We start from the raw sequence: 24307 nt of genomic DNA on the forward strand, positions 1-24307 counted from the left end.
GAACAGGGTGTTGGCCAGAACAAACCCTTTCTAAACCTTGATATATTTGCTTTCGGAGAGATGTTGTGGAAAAAAGTTACAAAGACTCTCTGACTATAGGAAAATGATAGGAAAAGATTAAAAAAAAAAAAATGAGAAGAGGAATTCATACAGACTAAGTGTTGTGGACAGATTCGTAAGAATAAAAAATTAATTTAGACCCCAAGATATGTTAAATTAAGCAAAGATCCCATAAATGAAACTGATCTTCTTACTTTAAAAACATGGATTCTTTCTGTGGACTTAATTACATTAGAGTAAAAGTTTTGTGCTTTTTTAGAAACTTTCTAGAAATAGTCTTTCAAAAATATCGCAGTCTATGTGCACTGATGTACCACATAATATTAAACAAATATAACAAATATAAGAAAGAGCATCTGAAACAGTAGAAAACCTTCCTGTTTGTGAATGCGTATGCATGTCAGCTTTTTGTTCTTCAGTCTGCACAGGTTTTCTGTTGTTTTTTCATTACAGTTGCAAATGAATTACTGTCCAAATAATCATAATTAGCACATAAGAATTTGCCTGCTTTCTGCTGAATAGAGAGTTCACTTTTCATGTTATTCACAAAATTTTCCTCTTTATTAGGATAATGAATAATGTTTGAGATACAGGGTAAGGAGTATTTCCAATTTTAAAGCAGAACTATTTTTGCTTGATGATGCATGATTTAAAATCCATAAATTCGCAGTGAGGCAGTGATTGCAGTGTATGGCAGTAATGATATTCAGTGTTACTCCACCTTTTGCATTTTAACAGATGTTCTGCATTAGTACAAAGTCCTAATGTTGTTATAATTTCAGAAACACATCAATTAATAAGGATGTTGTCTTAGAATTAAAGTTCCTTCCACATGCAGTTCTTTGACTGCTGATATGTCTCTTTAATGGCAGTCATAGTTACAGTACAAAAAAAAATAGCCAAATTTCTGTGCATGTGCTGTTTAGTAGTAAGTTTTGATTACTGAAGTACCAGTTAGCTTTGTGGTTAATAGCAAACAAAAATCTCAGACTGATTGTGTAAATATTTCCAACAGTGGAAGTACAGCCACAGACAAATTTCAGCTATAGATCTATACACAGATCTATAGGATCAAAATTGAAAGAAACAAAAGGCAAAGGAAATTCTGTGAGATAAAAACTCATCCCATATAAAATTTCATATTTGAATCGGTTGCCTACTTCCAGAGGGGGATAGGGATTTATTTGCCATTTTAAATGTGGTTTTAAGTGCAGTTCTGACTGGAGTTTCTGCCAGGTGTCTGGAGCTGCTAGAGAGCAGCTTGTAATTTGTCTTTCAAGCCTTTATGTTTCCCGTTCTCTAAATGTCCCTGTAAGGAAATAGTAACAACCTCATTGCACAGGTGAAGAGCTGGTAGCAGTGATTTGCCCAAGAAATTATGAATTCTGGATTTCTTGTCTACATTTTTGAGCATTTTCTCTGATTTATGATAGATTTTGTTGTGCTTTTATTGAGGAAGAAGCTAAAGAAGCCACCTTTTTTTTTTTTGGAGGAAAATGGCTTAATTCCTTTCTGCCTTGTTTGAGATTCCATCGCAGCCCTTCTGCCTTGCAGAGGAGCTTATGGCTGTTAATGGAAAACTCTTCCAATTTTTCTTCTTTTGTGAAAAAGCAGAACATGCACAGAATTCTGTAGGAAAACTGTTTCAAAGTCCACCGTCCCCTGACCCTGTCAGATTTGAACCAGTTGTATAAAAACCACTGGATTTTCACATTCACCTGTATTTTCAGAGCTCTCTGATAGGCGGTGCAGGTTGTAGTGCAGTTCTCTGAGCTAACAACTCTGCTCAATTGCTTTGTGATTTTTAGTGGACAGAGGACCTTGACAAATTTGTGATGGGTTCTTTCCCGAAATCTTCAGGTTGGATTTGATTTTTCTTGTTATGTTTCAGATAAACGAATTCTCCTCTGTTGTGTTGCAAATGTAATCATTTTGGGGTTATTTCTATTTTAGTTGATGATGTGAGGTTACGTGTTTATTCTAAATTACATGTGAGCACACACTCATGTAAGAAACAAAAGCAAGAAACAAGGATTGAAAGGTTAGAAAGTGCCAGTTTTGTCCTTTTCTCTGTTAATACGGAATTGCCCTGGCAGGCTGCATCCCAGCCACGGGCTGGAGGGTCAGCTTGGCTGAGGAGGAGGATTGCAGACCCTTCATCCCACGGAGCCCCCATCTCATTCATTCAATAGAAGGACCATCCATGAGGGCAGGGCTGAAATGTGAACTAGCGATGGTAAATTTGGCACTCTCTATCTTCTGTGTGTTTGATATACGATCCCAATATTCTGCTGTTTGTGTCATTTTGTACCATTTATTTATGGGTTTTCAGTATTGGGTTTTGATGTGCATTTTCCTTAAAAAAAAAAGATTACAGCAAAGGTCCATATGCCTGTACAACAATTCAGAGCCTCCTTGAGAAAAATGTGTTCATTATCAAGTGAAGTTCAAAGAATTTAGAAGCACTTCATAGATTCTGCCTTCTGAAGCATGCCTTCTGAAGTGTTCACCAAATGTTAGCAGAAATAGCCCAAGGTCAGCTATTGGTGTCTTTTAATGAGTTTGGTTTTAATCTCACAATACCACAAATATTTGTTTCTTGTTAGGTAGCTGCAGAGTGTTTCAGTCATCTAGCAGTTGCCTACAGCTGCATATAAAAAAAAAAAAAAAGTAAAGGAACTTAGAGGCATTTATTTTCAGATAAAATAAATAAATGCTTTCCAAATGTTTTTATTTAAAAATATCTGTGACATCTTTGGAATATCTTCATCCTTGTTTTTTACTCTCTCATTCACATCATTAATTTACAAGCTAATGAAAAGGTTATGATCACAATAAAACAACACAGAGCAATAAATTACTAAGTTTGTTAAACTACTTGGCAGTTTGTAGATAGATACAATGTGAGATAACATGGTATGCTCTTCTGAAAAAAGGGTGTAAGAACAGGGGACCCTCCTGGAGCTTCAGCTTTGGGTCCCCAAAAACCTTTGTTAAGCCAGTCCCTGTGTGCGCAGGTTAATTAAACTCTGATTGCAGGATCTGGGTGAGACAGCGCTTGTTGCTTCTTGTCAGTAAACTGCACTTCAGTGTTTCTCAAGTGGAAGATACAGCTTAATTAAGTGTTAGATTTCCTGCTAATGCAAAGAATAATAACATTTTTTCTTCAGTTATAAAGATAAATGCTGGCAAAACCCATTACTGTAGCTGAGGATGTCGTGTCAAACAGATGTGTTTAATTCATAATTTTAATTTTGAAGATTTTCCTTGTTTATAGAGGCAAAAGTGATTTGTTCTCTCCTGACTTTTGCCTTTAAGCAACACAGGGAATGGGGTTCAGTGGTTTGTCCTTCAGAATATCTGGTCAAGGCTCTTCTACTGACTTCTCATTTTATTTGCTTAGCATTTTGCATTACTATTGTGGCTCTACTGCTTTCCCAAGTTGCCATAAAATTCTTTACTTTGACAGAAAAGCTCTCTATAGAAGAAAAGATGGTAACACCATTGAGGTATCTCTTTAAATTTAAAATGTGATATGTTTGACATAGAAAAATTAAGGTGGTTTCATTATATAATAAAACTTTCGTAGCCTTTGAACGTTCCTTCAGTTCAGCCTGTCCCATAGGAGTCCTTTCACAAGTCCTTCCTCTGCATCGTGTTCCCAAAAACACGCGGCTCGTCTTCAGCCAGTTTCCAGAATCTTGGACACTTTGCTGAGAACATTCTGTATCTGGGCAGTTCCTATTTACCTGGGATACCAGTGACGTAAGTCATCAAATTACTTGACAATTATTCACTCATTAGCCAGATATTTCAAAATCCTGAAGTTTTTCTAAGAAATTTTTGGTCGTAGTTCCGCCCTGTAAATCAAAAAGTAACAACATAGACGTTAAATAAACCCCCACAAATATTCTTCATTTAAAACTCTTGGCTTTTTATAAAAATAAGACAATAATGCTGTTAAAGAAATTTGAAGCAGAACTTTCAAAGTCAGGAAAATGTGTCTGATCCCCCCAAATTTTTAATCGGATGCTTTACACAGTGTTAGTCATAGGTAACCAATAGAAACTATATCCTAGTAAAGAAATGTTGGGACCAGTCACTTTTGTTACCATTGAATGAGTAAAAACTTGGAAATGTGAAGGAGATTAGCAGCTTATTACTCATTTTTGTGTGAGCTTTTGAGGTCTACCATAGATTTTATCTAATTAAATTCTGAAGCGATATCATCCTCCCTTTCTTTTTCTTTTTCAATGTACTCAATCATCACGATATTAAAACCGGTTTAGCTTTCCAGGTTGCCTGACGTGTTTAGTAAATCAACTTTATGAAGGTTTTATCACACTTGTCTTTTTCTAAATCTTCTCTGCCCTGGTCCATGTGGCAGGTCTGCTTAGTAGGAAAACCTGGGCATTATCCCAGGGGATAATGATGGTTTACAACCTCAGGGGCTTGTCTAAAAGCTGAAGAGAGATGGGGGGGCCGTGTGTCACGAGTGGAAGGGGGACGACAGAGGACCTGGAGCACTGCACCCACGCTACATTTCTGGCTGAACGAGCTCGGTGGCCAAAATCTGCTCGTGCTTTAGTGTGGAGCAGCTGCGCCCAGAGAAGGATCGAGGCCAGAAACATTTAGAATATTGGATAAGCGTGAGAAATTCCTGGTCCATAAAGCTCAGAGCTGTCTCTTTATTAGCACGTAATTTAACATGATTTGTATTCTTAATATCGCACAGACTGAATCCTCTCTCACCCTTTGGTTTGTCGGGTCGGGTTTGTTGCTTTATTTTCCTTGGATGGAAACCTTCCCTGGTTATCAACCAGTGAACGAACATATTTAGACATCAGACCGAGTATTGTTTGTCCTTTCCTTTCAATCTGAAACCTAACTTCCAGCTGCAGTAAAAACAATAAAACTGATGTTTGCTTCCCCCCGCCCTTTTTTTTTTTTTTTTTTCCAGTGATAAATATGATGCATTTAGAATTTTATCTGTATATCTAAAATATTCCATTGGAAGCTTTTGAAAGATAGCATTGCTTTTACTGCACAACTGGCTGCCGGTCAAGTGGTTTAAGCTGAACGCATGAATAGAAACTTTTGTTGTTTATAGCAAGTACATCCGTTGCTGATGTACTTTGTAACTCACATTTAGAATTAAGTCTGATTTCTCAGATTTTAACTATTTCAAATTGTTTCTCAATACAGAAATTCTCCCCCTCTGTTTCAAGTCTATAATGAATCTGGCACAATAAAAACTAATTGCAATTCTACCCACTGCTAAATTAGCTTAAGATCTAATATTTCATTAACTTAACATCTACAAATTTTCTCAGCTATTTATCTAGATATAAATCCTATCCACTGTGACCCGTGTTAATCTTAACATATAGTAATGCATTTTTACCCCATGTTTTGTGTAACTACAGTGTAACAGCAGTGCTTGGCAGCGGGGTGGTTTGTGTTGGTTTTTTTTTCCCTTGAGTGTCATCAATATTCCACCATAATTTTTATCCTGAGGGTAGTCTGTTGAGAGTCAAATAGGTGGGGGTGCTTTGAACTTTCCATTTTCTCTTTTAGTTCTTTTAGTGGAATTTCTGTTTCTTTTTTACACAGATATTTAAAATGTGTACGAGCTCTGAGATTCACTTTTCCTGCATCATATGCCTAAACATTTTCTGATTCATTCTTGTGCCGTTGTTAGAGTTTTGTCCCCATTGGGTTTTTTCACCTGCACCTTTACCCCCGTCAGTACAGAGCCGTTCTGTTGTTGGCAGTGTCCAACTGCTTTGAAACTTCAGTTACATGTTAGAGACACCTTATTAGTAACATGTTAAGAAATGTCAGGCAGGTTTTTCCAATGTCAGCTGTATTTTTTTTAATTTAATCGTTGCCTTTGCGAAGTTCAGCACTCGTTACTTGTCTGAAGAAGTAATGTTTATCAGTAGTAATGTTAGTAGGCTCTCCAATATATGGGTTTGCTCATGATTGAGAAATACAAAGGGGTGCACAACCTCAGACATAGATTTGTTCCTTTACAACACAGCATCCTGTGCTGCACAAAGTGACAGTGCTGCTCTGTTCCGTAGGTAACTGCTCTGTTCTGGGCTCTCGCTCGTTAAGAGACCCTGAAAAGTCCGAAGGGAACTGTATAACGTAACCATTTCCCCGTGCCCTTAATGCTTTAGAAATTCATTTATGAATGTCAGCAACTGTGGCTGGGTTTTATGTAATGAGATCTGTAATGGTTTAAAGACATGCATCAATCTGTGCGGAGCGGGTTCCTGCTCTCAAAGGGGCTCTTTGTAAATAAAGCTGTAATAGGTCTGGGACTGGCCTCTGTGGGTCCCCGAAAAGACGGCAGTAAATGTCACCAGTAGTTTGGTTCAAGATGACAGTACATTTTTTACAGTGGTAGAAATTAGCACTGTAACAAATTTTTGAACTTAGTGCAGAAATATCAAAGGTTGTCAAAGGTTCAAATTATAATATTTCAATTGTTAATGTTACTTAACGACTAACTTTATCTCACCAAAAAAAAAGTTGAGTTTTTTTTCCTTGAATTGCCTTTTGACATTTTGGAATATGTTAATAAATAGTCAGCAAAAAATCTGTTATGAGCCCAGCGCTCCAGCAGGTCGTTAGCCAGAACGATGCTGGTATTTGCCCCTGCTGTTCAGAAGACCCACAGGATTTCAGAAGGGAAGAACAGCTGAAAAATCTGCAAATTGGCTGCAGCTCAAAGGGGCAAACAGGAGAGTGCATGTTTTGAAATGACAAACGAAGCTGAACTCACTGATCAGTTCAGGTCTGGTTTCCAGTAGTGTTGGGAAGTAAAGTATGAAATTGTCAAGCCTTAATAATAAAAATTTTAGAATTGCAGGCAGAGGAAGATCATCCTTGGCCAAAGCAAAAGTTTCCTTCTCTGGTGCAAAGGACTTGAGCATGTTCTGCACCCAGCAAATGTGCAGCACGAGCTGCTGCAATTTCACCATGCGGAGCTCACACTCATGGGTGGGACAAGGTTTCATAGTCTTCTTCATCTCATTATTTCCAGCTGTCTATCTGGACACTCAGGCAATTAAATTAACCCCCAATCAGTCACATACAGGATGTTGTCATTGGTATGAAAATGGCTAGAAATTTTCATTTTGAAGTTTAAATCTTTCACAAAGCAGACTCTCAAACCTATTGGAAAAATTTCTCTGTTCAGTGTTTCCCTGCTAAATCCTGCCTACCATCATTTAAACTTTAAAATCTAATTATTAACTATTATTGCTTTTTTTTTATAACACTGGCTAATCGTGCTCTGTGATGTACAGTGGTTTACTATTTATCTCAAATGCTAGGATGGATAATTACTAAAGATTTTTCGATCTGACTGTGGTTGAAAGGGAAAGAAGTTTTTAAATTAATCTTTTGCAGTGCCATTTTGTTACTTATCTCCTCCATGGCTTATTTAATATACAATGGGTTTCTTTGTGCTTTGTGTGATCTAATTTCTAAGTTCTACATGCGGGAAAATGCAGTATGCACGTTGGTAAGTAAATAAAAGCAAAGTATCGGAGGGAATACTCAGTGAGCTATAAATCTCCTGCACCCTTGAGGAGTCTGTTTTACCCTTTTCTTCTTTCCTGTGCTTTTATCTTTTTGCTGTGGCAAATGTTTAAGTAGCATTTGCTACCACCTCCCCCTGAAATCCTGTTTCCCCCTTCTCCCCAAAAAGCATCTGTAAGTGTGAAACTTGGATTTGATGGAGGTGGTGAAATAACTTTTGTAGTATGCAGTTTCGAATCCTTGCGCTTTGATTACAGCAAGATACAACCAAAGATTTTTCTAGAGGAAAATGTCGGTACCAGGAGGAGAAAGGTTTCTTAGAACACCTTGGTGTTCAGAAAGAAGGGATAAATGTAAGAGGAAACGTTTCCAGAATTCCAAAATTAGCTGTGAATTCAGAGCCCGAGTCTGCCAGTGTTACTGGGCTGGAGTAATTTCGTAAGTGTAGGTAGTCTCACTGGTTGGTTCCCTGCAGCGAGGTCATCCAGGGTGTCTTAATGATCTTGTTTTGCTTAAGTCTAACATGTTGAATTTTTCAGAGGGGGAAAAAAAAAAGTAGCATGTTCTGTATTAGATAGGAAAAAAAGGGCTTTTTATAAGCATATGCTATATGGAATCTTATATTAATAGCATCTTGGCATTTTACATTCCCAAGGCAGTCTCAGAAACCATGCGAGGGCTGCAAATCTGGTTTATAAGTGCTGTAATTTTTATCGGGACCAGATTTGATCAAGTCCAAATTTATTATTATTATTTTTTAATAAAACGCTGAATCCATTTTAAGCCTTTATGCATCTCTCAAAGAATGACCAGCCAGATAGAGTCAAACTCAGGCTGTAAGATGTAAAATTATTGTGTGTGAATGCACATGTAAGTCATAATAACTCACGCGTTAATGGGCTGGAAGAAGGAATAACTTTTACTGACACTTCTTTAAACTCCTTCAGTAACATTTGACGAATTGCTTTCAAAGTGAGCTCACTTGCTTCATGCTTACCTCTTAGCAGCCTTCAGGATAACATTATCAGGTTGTCACTTTTATTGCTGCATGGTTTTGATTTATGGTTTGGCCATCAAAGTTGCCAAAAGAAGATAATTTTATATACAAGAGTATTCTGTAGATGTAGCTTTCTTTGTTCAGCAGTTTCCCCTATGCATTCCAATAGCCTTAATTGCCCAAGAATTAAAAATTTTGTTACCAGACATTTATAATTCCCACGGACCAGAAAGTAGAAAGTTTCAAGTTGGTCGGGGAGAAGATTGTCAGCAGCCCCGGGAACATTCCTGCAGCCCGCTAGTGTTAGGCGCTTTGATAATTCCTTTCTGATGTTATGAGAAAACCACATTTTAAATGTCTTTGCTTTAAAAACTTGTGTTTTGATTGTAAAACTAAGTAATTTTAACCTTTTAAAAGCAGGATTTTATGCCGCTCTGGTGAGCTTTAGTTCTAGTTTCCAGTTGTGTGGCCACACACATGCACGGTGCCTGGTGTGTGATTTTTTTTTTATTTTATTTTTTTTTTTCCCCTCCTCTTTCCCCTTCATTGATACAAACTTTTCGGTATGTGGGTAGAACGTTAGTCAAGTCAAACTTAATGCATACAAGTATTACTGAACAAAAATATGTGCTTCTAGCATTTATTTTAGGTTATATGCTAGTTTTACATTATCCCAGCTGGGTATTAAACTGAGTTACAGAACTGGCAATATGTTGGGGAAAACCAGATGTGTACTCTAAGAAAACAATAGTTTTGGGTCCAGAGCTTTCATTGAAGTCTGCTTCAAATTCACACTCCATATTCCTCTCCCTTTTCTCACAAAAGGAAAATTGAGAGTTGTTCAAAAATGCATTTTAAAAAATCCAAATGATGATCGGAAAGTTTAACATGTATGCAAATGCTATCTGGATATGGCTTCAGAAAGTAAAGACCTTTGGCTGGCCTGGAGGCTCAGCTGGTAGCAAAATATATTGCCGAATGGGAGACCCTGATTGAAGTTCAACCACAGGCCATTGATGTCTGGAAGCTCCACATAGGTGAAACTTTGAGCTCTACAGCAAAGCAGTAGAGGATTGGGAGACAACGTTACTGATGGGTGCTTCCTGTAACTCCATCCCAAAGTAATTGTCTGCCGTGGATTTCATTGAAGTGGAAAATGAACACAAATGGCAAACAAATGGGTGAATAAATGACATTGCACGCGGATAAATGTGCAAAACCTTGGAGAACCACCAAGGCGGGTGCTCTTGAAGGGTAAAATTGCCCTGATAATAGACAGATGGTTGAAGTTTAATTCACAGGGGAGAACAGGCACTCAACTACTGTGCCAATTGTTTTCCACCCCTCCAAAAAAAGGAGATTTTAATAATTTGTAGCGGAACAGGGTAGATATGTTACCTAATATATTTATAGTGACTTGATACGGTTTTCTAAGCAATGCGGGAGGTGAAGTGGATAAACAATCACTTCTTATTTTTCTTTGTTCAAAATTGAAACAGCAGTTTTGATTGTCATCTGTAATACTAGTTTCTCTGAAAACTCTTTCCCATGTAGACAAACTTGTAGAACTTCATGCCACAGGCTAATACATGCAAGTACAAGATAGATTTTTGAAAATCACTACCAGAAAAATGATTTTACTTATGTTCTCAATGTGGCGTGTAACTGGCAATTCATGTTTTTACAAATTTGTACAATTCTTAAATGTCAGGTTACTGGCTCCAACTTGAGAAAAAATAAAGGAGGAAATTAATTCAGTAACCAGGAATTCATTTGCAAAATTGGGGAAGTATCATCTGCAGTACCATAGCATGTAGTACATGACTTAGTCAAACAAAGTGACACTCTGTTAGGATTAATTTTCATTTTATGACTTTAAATTAGAAAAAGCATGTTTGCATCATTGCAAAGTGAAAGAAGCACCAGTTCCCAAGCTCTTATCCAGGATGTTAGAAATATTTGTCCACTTTAGTGCATTGACTAAAGGGAAAGCACATGTAAAGTTCCGTTACTGAGCGGGCTCCTGATGCAGGAGCTGAGCAGAAACGATATGGCTTCATGTGGAGAGAAGTATTTATAGCTGATGTCTTATCTGTGAATGCTGATGGAAATCAGAGAATGGTGATTTGTGTTAGTCTGACATTATTAAATTTGTCAAAAAGAGGATAGTTTAAAAATGACAGCGGATATATGTAAGAGCATCCACTTTAATGAAAGAAATCAATAATTTTTCCTAATTGCTTTTGTTTGAAAACTATTGTCTGAAAATGTTTTTGACATGAAACGTAAGATTTTCTGCATTGGAACGTGATATATAGCTTATAATATACATTACATCTGCTTTCAGTTTTGGTCGTCATTGGAACACAGTGAGCAGTTTACAGCGACACTATCTTTTTCAGTGTGAATAATTTAAATGAAGTAGATAAAGCTTCTATTATTTTGGATTCTTTTTACATGAACTTTACTAGTAGATAAAAACCAAGACTAGAGATACAGTTTAGGTATTTTAATTCTCTTCCTACTGATATCCTGTAATCTTTTGTATGGGTACTTTGAGAAGTCCAGGTGTTCTTGTCATATGTTTTTCATTCTAAAAACCAGCCACTTCACGTGTTTATTTCTGTACTCAATTCTGGAGTACATATTCCCCTTCCAAGTGTATATACCCTGCTATAATATGAATTGCACTCCTTGGGTTTGTTTCTTATACCTATCTGTCATTCCTGTCTATTTTGAGATTTGAGTGGAAAAGCAAAACCAAACAAGACAGCCACTTTCACTTTCCTTTCCTATCTATGCAAATGAGAGAGCATCTTCCCTTAGGGCTTGGGTTTGGTAAAGGGAAAACCCCAACTGTTTAAATCTCTGCTCTTTAACTTCTGCCCAGTTTATTCTTTTTCTTGTCCTTTTTGGGTTTTTTTTTCTTGAATTATGTCTACAGTGTTATTTTTTTGTGCAAGTTTCTGCAAGAAACTTATTAATGTAATTCAGGTAATTCTCAGGAGTACTGCTTTCTTATTTAAGTATTCTTTAATTGACAAGTACTGGCTTATAACTTTCTCCAACTTCTGATTTATAGTTCAGGCACAGTTACATTTAACTTGCTGTGGTGGTTCTACCATTTTTCTTCTGCTTTTCTTTTGAAGCCATTATGTACTTCTGATACGGAACGATATAAATTGAGCTGATTACATCATTTCATAATTAAAGTGCAGGAGGTAGTATATTAATTTTCTTTTCCTTAGGACTTTTCCTGGCCACTGCAACACTAGAACTTTTCTGTTCCTCTGTGTATAAAAGGCTCATGCCGTCGTCGCATGTGCTTTTTTCTTCCCCATCCATATTTCTCCAACTTAATGGGATCCTGCAGTGTACGGTAGGAGCAGTGTTTTGTTACCCTGACAACAAGAGCCAAACTTTCAGATGTTATTTTGCTAGTATTATAAAAAAAAAAATACATGCTGCCAGTTATGATGTAAACATTTGCAGTTCCCCCCAAATGTCTTTTCTTTCTGGAATCAAAGTAAAATCACCATTCCGAGGGGAAACCGATAAATTGGTTTAGACATTTTGAAGCAAAATAACAGATGTGTGTGATTCTGGTAGATCCTCGGTGATCTGGTCTTACTATTTTTAAGTGGCATATTTACTACTAGCCTCACCAGAGGAGGTGTACCCTCTCATCAGCACTTAGATGCAAATTCTAGTTTTTTAAGTTATTTATGAAAGGATTGAATGCTATTTGTGCTAAAATTGCCTGAAGACCTTAGCAGAATTTCATAGTAAATGCTGAAAGTACTGCAGAATTTATCTTGACCTTTTGCTTTAAGCATCACTAATCCCATCAGGAATTTGAGACCAGAGGATGGGACCAGCACGATGACATTTAAAGCCATGTTTACATGCATTAGACTAGCAGGGACTTGTCACATAAAAAATGTTAAGGAAGCCAGTCCTTTGGGGACTGAGTTATTCTCTCCCTCTTGGCTGGGTTATGTCACAACAAAAAATTTCCCACCGGCCAGATGCCGTGTGAGTCACCATTTATTATTCACTTGAATAACCTTTATCAGTGCTGGTCACTCGGAGGGAGTCTGGGTCACTCTTGTATGACTTGTTTCTTGAGCTTTTGCACTCGGCAGCTACAGCTTAGTAAGATTTCTTTGACACTGTAGTATTTTTCTCTGAACTGTCCAGCCATTTCTTAATAGCACTCAGTTGTACGTTGAATAAAACCCAAAAATAACATTCACTTGGAAAAAAAACATTTAACCCAAGGCTTCTTTAGTATTGCTCAAAATAGTGAATTATCATAGAGAGATTTAATTGTCCACTCTTGAAAAACCTTTCTTTTGGAAGCAGTTCCATTGATTTTATCATAGTTACTGTTAGCAGTAAGCTATTTCATCACAAAATGTTGCAGTTGTGTAGATTTAAATAATATTTACCATTCTTAGATTGAATTACCTCAAAAGATTTTGCAAGCTATAATGGAATGCCGATGGCCAAGCTGAGCTGAAATGCTTAGTTATATATTTCTGCCTTTTCTTCTTTTTTGCCAAAAGGGGATTAGGATATATGAAATAATTGTTGATGGGTTGATTACCTGGCAGTCGTATCTCCATACGCCTGCGTGTAGCTCCTGTGATGTAAAACATTGGTTCACTAGAAAAGAGCTACAGAAAAGAGATGGATCAACCAGAGCCTTGCCTCCAGAGGAGAAGGTGGCCACAAAATACCCAAACTACCTCATTTAGGGAACTCTGGCAGGTGGAGGCACATCAAACTACCTTTTGTGTAACAGCTCAAATGCAACTGTAGGTTACGGGTAGGGAAGTGCAACATCTGAGAAGAGCTGTCATTTGCCCACAGAGCTGTTTTGAGAAGGTTCCCATGGTGGGCGTTTTACTGAGAGTATCTTTGTACAAAGGATGAGTCAGACACATGAGACAGATTTCCTTACGAGCCTCATACTTCCAAATAGCCTCTTTAATTTGATACAGTGGATTTCGATGAGGTAACTCTTCTTTCCATAACCCAGTCATTTTTACTGAAATTACATCTGCAGCTGAACTGCCAATTAATTATAATTAAGTTTTGCACATGTGCTAGTTTCAAGCGTATTTTAAGTGAAAATTAAGTGAAAATCCATGTTTTGTTTTGGTGTATTTTACATCGTTTTATAGGGCCTGAGCCCATCTCTAATTCAAAGGAAGGACACCGCTTGGCTTCTGTGGGGTTGTGTCTTGAGACAATATCTCTCTACTTCATCTATTACTGTCCATATTATCCACATTACTCTCTGTCTACCTGTGATATTGAGTCAAAATAAAATACTGGTGATGTAAATGTGGACTACTTACATCCAGGATTTCATATAATCTCATTGTATTTACATCACATGATACAAAGCTTGATTTAGGCTTTTATTCCTCAGTAATTAACTTTGCATCCTTTTCAGCCAGAGTAGTAGTTCATGGATAAAGTTTTAATTACACTAATTACCCTTTTGTTTGACACCAACCGCTTCTCAAAGGAGCTGTTGGTCTGTTGAGGGACCCCCAGATTGCCATGGGGGAGTTGACCCAGTGAAAGCGTGGGATGCTTTTAACAACTGCACCTTTGTCTTCAGATGTTCAATTTAGGCAGGATGCATTTAACCTGGAGAGAGATCATGAGCCCCATGGGTTTTCTGTGTGTTAGGTGTTTTTAAATAATGTACACCAAAGAAAAAGGGGGTCAGATTCCTTATTCCAGTTGCTTAAGAAAAAGGGTCAGAGAGACAGTGATGGTATGAGCAGGTGTTTTTTTAAAAAAAGTCAACTTGATTTCTGTTAATCTTTTTCTGCCCCTTATTTTTCTCTAGTTTATTCACCAAATTAGATGTGAACACTTTTCAAAGAGCTCAGAATATTTATTTGTAAATTTATTAAAAAAAAAAGCTTGTAGAGGGAATGTTAATAATCATCATGAACCTCTGCCACGCTTTCCCTTCCAAAACTTCATGCAGTTCTGTGCATCTCATTTTTCTTTGCTCAGGGCTTATTACAGCATTTCACGGATGGTGAATACTCTATAAAACCATAGCCCTGGCAAGTATTGGTAGCTTTACTGAATAGAGTTAAGTCTTCAGAGGCAGAGCCTTGCTCCTGGGGCTTGCTGAGCCTTCCCTTCCTTGGGGATCTCTGAAACAAAGATTTAAGAAGCAAGGTTGATACGTTGTGAAAGGGCTTTAAGTACACTAAGCCACAATTTGCCATCGCTTCTCTAGCTCAGTCCAACCGCAGTAGCCAGAAAGATGGACGTTTTTGTAAAGTTTGTTTAAGCAACCACAATAGCTGCAGTTTGTGTTCATGCATCTCTCCCGGTTTTCTACAGGCGCGTTAAGGGAATCTCAGAGTAGACATTACCGAGCCGATCTCTGCTGTGGTATATACTCCAAGTAAAAGCAGATGAGATGGTTTATTTTTTGTTATGCAAGGAAATAATGCCACTGATAAAAACGTACTCTGGAATTATTCTTTTCATTTTTCCACACTTGGTAGAGTTGAAATCAGTTTCACTTTTCATGCCTTTTAGTTTGGGGAATTTAAAGGAGGTGCTCTCAGTTATATGACTCTGTAGGGGTGTTAGTTAATGAAGTTTTGACAGATTTAAGGTCATATTTTTCATGGTTCAATTCAGCACACTTAGAAATACACAGCAGGGAGAGTTCCTCTCTCTGTGAACTGCTAAATATTAGACTCTTATATATGCTGAATTTATTTTTGTATTGGCACATTTTATGTGGGAAATAAATAGCAAATTTAGGTGCAGGTTGTTGTTAAAGGAACAACTTGTAAGTAAGGTTTTATGGTCTAAATCATTAACTTCAGAATGATAACCTAATCTTTAAGAGCAGTGGATCCTTTGTATATTGTTCACAGTTACCTTAGATCAAATATACTTCAAAGTATATTTTGAAAGAAACATATTGGGATGTTAATGGGAATATATTACCTTAATGTAATCAAAGCTGTTGTAGTGTAATTTTCTGCAAAACCTGTATCTTACAAAACTGAAATATTTGAGGACAGGTGAGTGGAGCAATTTGATTTTGTGTGATGGAAAATTGCCAGCAGGATAAATGATTTTAAGGGCTTCGACTTTGATAGTCACTAATTACCATTGGGTCTCTCAGAACCCTTTCTTTTTTTTTTTTTTTCTCTTTTTTTCTCTGCACATCCCAGTCTATACCTGGTGTCTTGCTTAAGTGGAAAAGGGACATCATGGCAGAGTCTTTTGTTCAGCATCAGTTGTCTGGGCACGGCCATTATGAGGAATGCGTTTTTAATTCAGTAAATAAGCTCAGTTTAGAGGAAGTGTTTAGAAAGTAATTAGTAAAGAATGGATATGTGATAGTATGCCTAATGCAAATCTGTGTTATTTTATTAAAAATGGGCTTATTTTTGTGAGCTTGATTGACAGTATACTTATTTGCTTTGCATTTCCAGCATGCTGTTCCAGTCATTTGAAAATGGAGCCCTATAGCGAATGAATGAAGCCAGTGTTAAATTTATTCAAAAGAATTTAGTTGATATATTGCAAAAAGTAATTTTATGCCTTCCAATTTGTATTTTGTGGTGTTTTCCCACAAATATGTTTGACTGTGCTATTCAGTATTTTAATCAAAAATATGAAAGAAAATGAATAATTAGCGATACATAAATGGCAGTGTAATTAAATGCTAAGTAAAGAAAGTTAACAGGTCATTTTTACACTCTGACCCAGATTACTAGATATGATTGACTCAGCCTGCCTTTTAATAAAGCTAGATGCAAAGTAATGTATTCTTCCAAGAACAAATATTTCAGAAATATTGGGTTTTTTTATATTGGTGAACGTTTGGTGGCCTGCCCGACGGGATAAAGTACAGCCTTTTGCCTCCCAAACCTTCTCCTGCAGGGAGTAATGAGAAGACAGAGAAGCTGGGGTGCTGTGGTAGATGCTCCGTGCTATTCTGTCAACTGTGGTATTTAAAATAAAGATGGAATGGCCTCTAAAAGAGATGTTATACTTCTAAAAGCAGCTATAGTTTTCATGGAAAATTGCTTTGTGTGAAGGTCATTAATTTATGCCGTGTTTAAGACAAACTAGACAATGATCAGCTCTTTGTAACGGTAAAATAGAAAAACCTGTGAATTTCTGGAAGCTTTGGTGAGTGGATTTAAAACACATTATTAGAGTACACGTTACGCCCTAGAGGCTTTTTTCTCTGGGGCGATGCTGGTAGTAATGAAATGATAATCCAAACAAGTTCACCTTGAAAATTAAGAAATTAATATGTGTAATTATTTTGGAGAAAATGTGAGTGCTATGTGTTTTGGCTTTTTCCTTTCTTTTAGTATGATCTTAATAGTTTTAAGTCGGACATAGAGCAGCTGTCAAAATGCACCTTATAAAGAAGAGAGGCCTCATATTTTGGAGGCTTCTATTTAAAAAAGGGCTGCCAATAAATGATCTAAAGGACGGATTACATCTTCCATGTGCTTACTCGCACCTCTGTGTGCTTCTCCTCACTGGTTACTGAGAGAGAAAAGCTGGAGATATTCTCTGCAACACTGTGAGCCATCTGTCTTCCTTATCTTTTTGGAAGAGGAACTTCCAGTCTTTTATTGCTGCTAATATTTTTTAAAGTTTGGAAGATAAAACTTAGGCCTTAAAACTGTCTTGTAATTCTATCAAAATGCTTATTGTTTAATTTTAAGTACAACGTAGAAAGCATGCAGCAATATATAGCGATCCTTGGTCCATAGTGTTAGCTGTGCATTTGTTCTGGTTGAATGTAAATTGAACACATCATCAGGCTGTATGCATTCTTACTCTGTATCCATATGGGATAGATAAATACAGTGCAAGGGTTACAGTGGTTTTCAATGCACGCTGCTTGATCTTAGCACGAAGAGGACTCATGTTCTTCTTGGAGAACACTTAGGTCAGTCTGTCCTTTGCTGCCGCTCCTTTTTGTCACGTTAATACTATAATTTTATTGGAACTGGACTGTAAAATCACCAAAATAACTTCGTATCAGCCACATAAAAATCTCAGATATGAGCCTTTCAGTACACTTGACCTTGGTTAAATTGAACTGATGGCTTAAAGAGGAAAGAGAGTAAACTTATCTGTAAGCATGGAAATAAATGTTTTGTGGGCGTTAAATACAGTGTATGTTTTTAGTCTTAAGAAAACTTTAAGACTGAAAAGAATCATCTTGAGGGACTTAATCTTACTTAAGTGAACATGTTTATCAGCAAAGCCTCTTATCATTAGAAGGAGCTGTGTTTGCGGTTCGGATGTGTCCACGTAGTTTTGCCACCAATGGTGAATGACAGTGTAGGAGGATGATGGGCAGGTATTCTCTTCCTGGGAGCCATCTAAACTCATAACCAAGTTTTGTTGGTTACGAGTTGGTTTTGGGTCCACTTTTGGACCCAAACTCTCCTTTTGGTTTTTTATCAATGTTTTAACTAGAGCATGTCTCTAAGATGTACCTTTTTTTCCTATGGCCAACTCATTTCTTTTGTGCAACAAACATTTGCTGAAATGGTTACTTACTGGCTGTAAGTGTTACAGGGTTTTCAGATGTGAGCTTTCTATAAACAACCACTCAGTGATTCAAAGCCTCGTTTTTTAAAAAGGAATGTCATCTTTTATTGCATTCCTGCAGTAGAAATGGGAAGAAACGATGGAAAAAAGGCACCAAAATCCCAATGTGTCTTGTTTTTGAGCTTTTTATAGGTAGGCAAACATATGTGCTTGCCTAGATTAATAAAAAAGCTCACAACAACAGTAGCAAGAATGTGTTTTAGAAGGCTCAATCTGGCAAGGACCAGACTGAGGAATGGGCTTTTTTGGTAAACAAATTTCAGCTATCCCAAAACAGTTACCTGGTTTTGAAGATTGGGGTCTAGAGAAAACTTTTAAGTTACGGGCTTCTAGATGAATAATTCTCGGTGTTAAGTAAAATCAGCAGAGAATGTGATATGAATTGAACCATGGTTGGAAACTATGCTTGAATAATTTTGGAAGAAACTGAAGGAAAACCTATTACATTTTAATCTTTTTTTAAAAAATTTTATTTCCTGCCCTGGCAGTTGAATGTTAAATGGGAACTATTAGTTATGGGCTAAAATAGTCTTTAAATGGAAAGGAAGGGAGCAGAGAAAGTGACTGGTTTTCATTATTAATACTAATTTTATTATTATGTTTTATATGGCAAGCCTCTCGCTGAAGAAGGGACAAAAAAACAGAAATCCAGGACCTTTGGGCTCAATAGCTTGTATATCCCAAAGCATTAAGTCTTCAGAGAGTGAATGATAGAGGAAAAAAGGTGAAGAGAGAAGGAAAAAACAAAGAAAGAGAAAAGCAGTGATTTGGGTCAGTGGGTACCACTGCAAGGGGCTGTGCTTCTGCTCCAGTTCTGATCAGGGAGCCTGGCTTTGTGTTGTTGCTGGTGTAAGGAGGGACAGAGGACATACGCAGGGGCACAACGTGCTTTGGGTGGGTGGGAGGGAGCCGTCTGTCCCTTAGCTCGTTTTATCAAATCTGTCAGCTCTTGTGTCTCTCATTAAAAGCTTATAGAGCTTTAAGGAAAATAAATGTTTGGTCACAGAGACTGTGGTTCTGTATTCACGAACAATGCCAAGAGTTCACACTTCATTTTCAACATCTGAACAAAATACTTTTCCTTCTGGTATTTCTAGGACCATTTAAAAACAAAACTAATAGAAATGCATTTATATTTCTGTCTGAAGGTGTTAGGGAACGTTTTCTTATTCTGAAAGGTGATGGGCATAGTGAGAGAAGGGGCTCTTTCATGCTTGCTTTTTAACTTAGGTAAGTTGTCTTCACCAGGGTCACCGTGCAATGTGGTGGTCTTTGAAGCAACAAGTTTTGGGACGTGAAGGCTTGCAAAGATCAGGCTCGGTCACAAAATGTCCTCAAGAACATTGGTACCTTCAAAGCATTCTCAAAGACATACATCTTCAAACATATTCTCAAATATCTTACAGACGTTTCCTAAAGTATTCTGATTTTTCTTGATAAATGCTTTTCACTAGGTTTTCTATTTGGGGAAAAGCCTGTATCTGTGGTTGCAACTGCAGGCTGAAAGCACAGAAGAATTTTGTGAGCTGCTGTGTTCCAGCTGTGCGATTGCTTATGCTTTTGCAGTGGAAATAATTGTGCAATGTAAAGAGTGTGCTCTGGCTCCGCGAGAGCTAAAGATCTTGTCACTGTCAAGACAATTTTTTACCGCTGACAGCAAGCAATAATAGATGAGCAAACGTACTTTTTCTAAATACTTCACTGAATTATTTAAGAAAAATAATTTTTTTGTCTGCTTGTTAATTTTAAAGGCGCTCTTTTTTAGGACCATTTTCAGCCTTGACTTGGTGATTTCAAGCTTCTTTTTCTGTGTGTGTTTCAGCCAATTCGATTTTGTTACAAGTTAAGTTTATTTTTTTTTTTCAGTTTAACCATATTCTGTTAACTGTTTTGGATCAATAAGGCAGGCTGTTAGAGGAGCCCAGTGGAACTGGGAAGAGAAGTTCATTTTCAGGGTGGATTGTTTATTTTTTTTTTTGGTACAATTCCTTTATTTTTAAGGTCAAGGCCAGATAACAATTACAAAGTTGAAGTCTTGGTTTGGAAGTCAAGTGAGCAGCCAAAGAAAAGCCATGGACTTGCACCTGCCCCATGTGCGATAGGCTCTGCTGCCCAGCTCCTCCATGAATACCATGTTACTTAAAGCCATTGATCCCTGTATGTCTCTAATTTTTGCAGCCTCACTATAGTTTCATATAAAACTTCTGACCTTACAGACAGAACAAAACTATTAGGTGAGGCTGACTGAAGTTTTAGGGCTGAAGTTACATCCTGTTTTTATCTGGCAAAGCACAGTCATACTGATTAGAGAGTCTGTTCAACCCAGGCTATGAGCTCTGTTCTTTGGTTTGGTGGTTTATATCTATCTTTCTATCAACATGTATTTTGACATAGTTTCTTCCCATAGGACCTTTCCCCCGCATAGTTCTTCAGTTCATATTTTTAAAGACAGAAATATAATAAATGTATTTTAATCTGCAGTAGAAAAAAAAATACAATTTATTGCTGGTTTTAATGTCAGTTCAGTTGGATTTTCCTATCTGGATGCACTTGAGATTCTAGATAAACGATGTTATCTTATAAATACAGTGTGGTTAGGTAAGTGATATCTTTAGTGTGCTCCAGGTCTTCATGGTGCCACATGTGACAGAGGTGTTCACACGTAGGAAATGGGATCAAGTGTTCCAGGCTGAGCATCGGATCTTGTTGATCCTCTCTTTGACTCAGCAGATTAAACACAAGGTACTGTGCCATTGAGACTATGGAAATACCTTTATTACCAGATCTCTTTAGAAAAAAAACGAGGTAAAGACAGCAATTCTCCCTTTCTGCTCTTATCCACTTGTATCTTAATTTCAGAAGCTGTACAGTAATTCAAATAGAAACTGCAAAATAATAATTTTGTTTAGAGTGCTATCTATCAGCAGGTATTAAAAAGAGCTTCTGCTCATTCCTTCATGTAAAATTCAGTCAGTTTAATTCAGATGGGATCTTTTCACTCTTCTTGCTTTTATTCTCATTTGTTCAGTCACTGGTTATATCACCAGTTATGCTGCAATAACAAGCCAGGCAGTATTTAAAGAAATCGAAGACAGCTATTTATGTTGGCATGTGCTAGGTGGAGACACATTAAGAAATCTTTTTCAGCTTTTAGTTTTCAAAGTCCAGACTGATTTTTGTTGTTGTTGTTGCTGTTATTGTTCTTTCAGTGTCTGTAGTGTGTCTTCAATAGTTGATTTCTTTCTGTGAATTGAGCAGTAAAAAGCTCTTTAGAGTGTTTCGGTGCTGTCATCTTGACTTGGGATTAGAACACATTTGAATTTAACTGAGTCGGTTTTAATCTGTCTAGTTGGGGGTATTGGAGCAGTGCAATCAACCTATGACCTTGTCAATGGAAATTCATAAATACCTGCGTTTGTCAGCCCCTGCTGACGTTGTCACGTTGTCCATTTTGCCTCCATGAAAACTATGGGAGTTTCATCATAACATTCTGTAAAAACACTTCCCATTTGATTGTGAATGAAAACCTAATTACAAATCCAGCAGGAAGATGCAGTAGGAAAAGAACATAACAATTTGCATGAAACCAAAAAGTGTAATTTGACAGCAAAAAAGTATTTTATGCAAATATTGCTGGGGTGGATTTTTTTGCAGGAAGTGTAGTAAAGGTGGATTATCACTAGGAATGTAACAGGTCTGGTGTAAGATAACACATCGAGGTTATTTGGTCTTTTCCAGAGCATGTGCTGTAAAAGGGAGTTCTTTTGAAGCGTGCTGGAAGGTGTGCAGTTGAGAACATACACGAACCAGGGAAGCTGGTTCTGTTGCGAGTTTAGGCTTCATTGTTGTAAAGCAGTTTGTACAGGAGAATTGCAGCCTTGTTCAGTTGCTCACAGTCTTTCTGAGGTTTGTAGTTCAGAAATAAGAGACAAACTCCATGTCAGACCTGCAGGTAATCAATGGGACAAACCGTGATGTGGATCTGACAGTATGTATTGCATTGTTCCAAAATAAATACTGTAGGATGAGAGAATTTTGCTTACTCCTGTAAAAACAAGATGTAGCATCCTTTTGGAGGTTGATGCCGACTGTATCTCAGAACACCCAAGATCCCTATAAAACCCTGACAACACCCCTGAAGGTCATTAATGAAGGTCGCCTCTTTTTGCCTCCCACACTCCTTAGAGAAATTCTGGTCTGCCCACTCCTTCATGGCCACCCACCCGCAGATCAGCTGAGAAATCATACTTTGTTAAGAAAAAACCTTTGTTAAGAATATTATTTTTGTTCTTTGTTCTCTTTCCTTCGTCTGAAAGATGTCTTTTATTCCCTGTAGTTCAAATACCGTAGCTTAAAAATACATCATTGACGGCATATAGAAATTAAAGCTGAAATTGTATATTTTAGCTGAATTTAAAAAATGAGACTAGGGGCTTGTCATTGTTTACACACATGTATTTTATTCTGATTTGCGTTTCAAGAAGTTGATTAAAATGAGTTTAATCACAAGAACATTTTTAAGCAAGCACTTTTAGATGGATCAACTGTTCTTTGGTTTTTGAAATCAATAGGGGACCTATAGTTTTCACCACTCAAAATGCAGACGTGATTAGAGTAAACACTAATTAGCAGTAATTCTTAAATCTACACCTTCATATACTATAGGACTATAAACATTACTGTAATAAAGTGTCAAAAGTTGAATGCCATTGGCTGTGAGGAGGAGTCTCTTGGATCTGTGTCTGGTTTTGTAACAGTAAAAGCATTACTCAGTGATATTTTGTGTGCTATTAGCATTATCACATTCTTAGTGTAACCTGCGCAGTGCATCCCACCAAGTCTTTGCAATAATCATTAACAGAATAATGAATCTCCTAAGGCAGAATGCAGCGAGCATCTACAGTGGGAATCTTTCCATATGCCTACCATGTCCTCTCCGAAACCCACATGGTTTAAAGCAACTCTTACCGACAGACAAGTTTTCTTGTGTTTCTTTTTAATGGTCTTTGGTTTTGCATCTGTTTTAAGTTAGATGGTCCCTCACACATCTCTGATTGTGGTTGTTTACAAGCCGCTTTCTCCATTGCTTCCCCTGCAGGTGTTGCAGGGCGCTCAGCTCATAGCTGTTGCTTCTGCCGAGCCTGCCTCGGGGGGTGTGGATGGATCCCCGCTCCAAGGGAGCGATATCCAAGTCCAATACGTGCAGCTGACACCAGTGACAGACCACTCTGCGACTAATCAAGTATGTATATATATTTTTTTTTGCCATTTGAATGTACGTAACTTGATTGAAACATCTTTCAGATGAACTATGGATCTATCCACAAATACTCATGTCCCAATGAGTTTGTGATCCTGTTTCCAAGCCATTAAAAAAAAAAAAAATCATCTATAATAAGAAACATCATTTTGTTAAAGGTATCATTTTTGTTAAACGTCGTTGACTATCCCTGCTTCTGTGTTCTTGCTCAATGCCTCCAGAGAATAGTTATTTTGGTCATCATTGTTTTTCTGCATCCTTGAAGGCTGAGAGCCATGTTAAAGGACGGGGCAAAAAAACTTGCTTGGAATCTGTCCAAAAAGTATTTTTCAGACTGAGGTTTCTCCTAAAAATGTTATTCCCTTTCTGACAGCAGTTTTCCAGTTATTTTGATCAACAGCCTGGATTTCCCGCAGGAGTCGCAATGCTAGCAATTGTAAGTGAACACTTGATCCTCTCAGTTACGGTGGAGGAATTTTTTATTATTTTTAAAAAAAAAATCAGTTTGAACAGTCATGTATCTCAGTCTATAAAAGGTTTCTCATCAGCTTGAAGCTGTGACTGGTGACAACACAAGAATGTTGACTTAAAACAGTTGTCAGAATTTTTTTCTGAAGAGGGTTACGCGTTCTTCTGTGAACCCCACTTAGTCGGCTTCTTTTCTAGAGAATGCCAAGTGGTTGTGAAAAATAAGCTGTCGCTTGCTAGCCAAAATATAATGGTATTCTTAGAAGCCAATATTAGAGTGGATTTTTGTCCCATACATACGCAGTTTTGCAGAGAATTCT

General features: G+C 37.4%; 1 protein-coding gene across 1 annotated transcript in view; it reads left to right on the forward strand.

Moving 5' to 3' along the window:
- BANP (BTG3 associated nuclear protein) overlaps positions 1-24307 on the forward strand; it is a 135815-nt gene that overhangs the window by 107162 nt on the left and 4346 nt on the right. The window contains exon 11 of the mRNA XM_014942091.1: positions 23358-23501. Within this exon, the coding sequence (XP_014797577.1) occupies positions 23358-23501 (144 nt within the window). The remainder of the gene's footprint in view (positions 1-23357; positions 23502-24307) is intronic.

The sequence above is a fragment of the Calidris pugnax genome, unplaced genomic scaffold (genome assembly GCF_001431845.1).
Source record: "Calidris pugnax isolate Ruff unplaced genomic scaffold, ASM143184v1 scaffold28, whole genome shotgun sequence".
Taxonomy (NCBI): domain Eukaryota; kingdom Metazoa; phylum Chordata; class Aves; order Charadriiformes; family Scolopacidae; genus Calidris; species Calidris pugnax.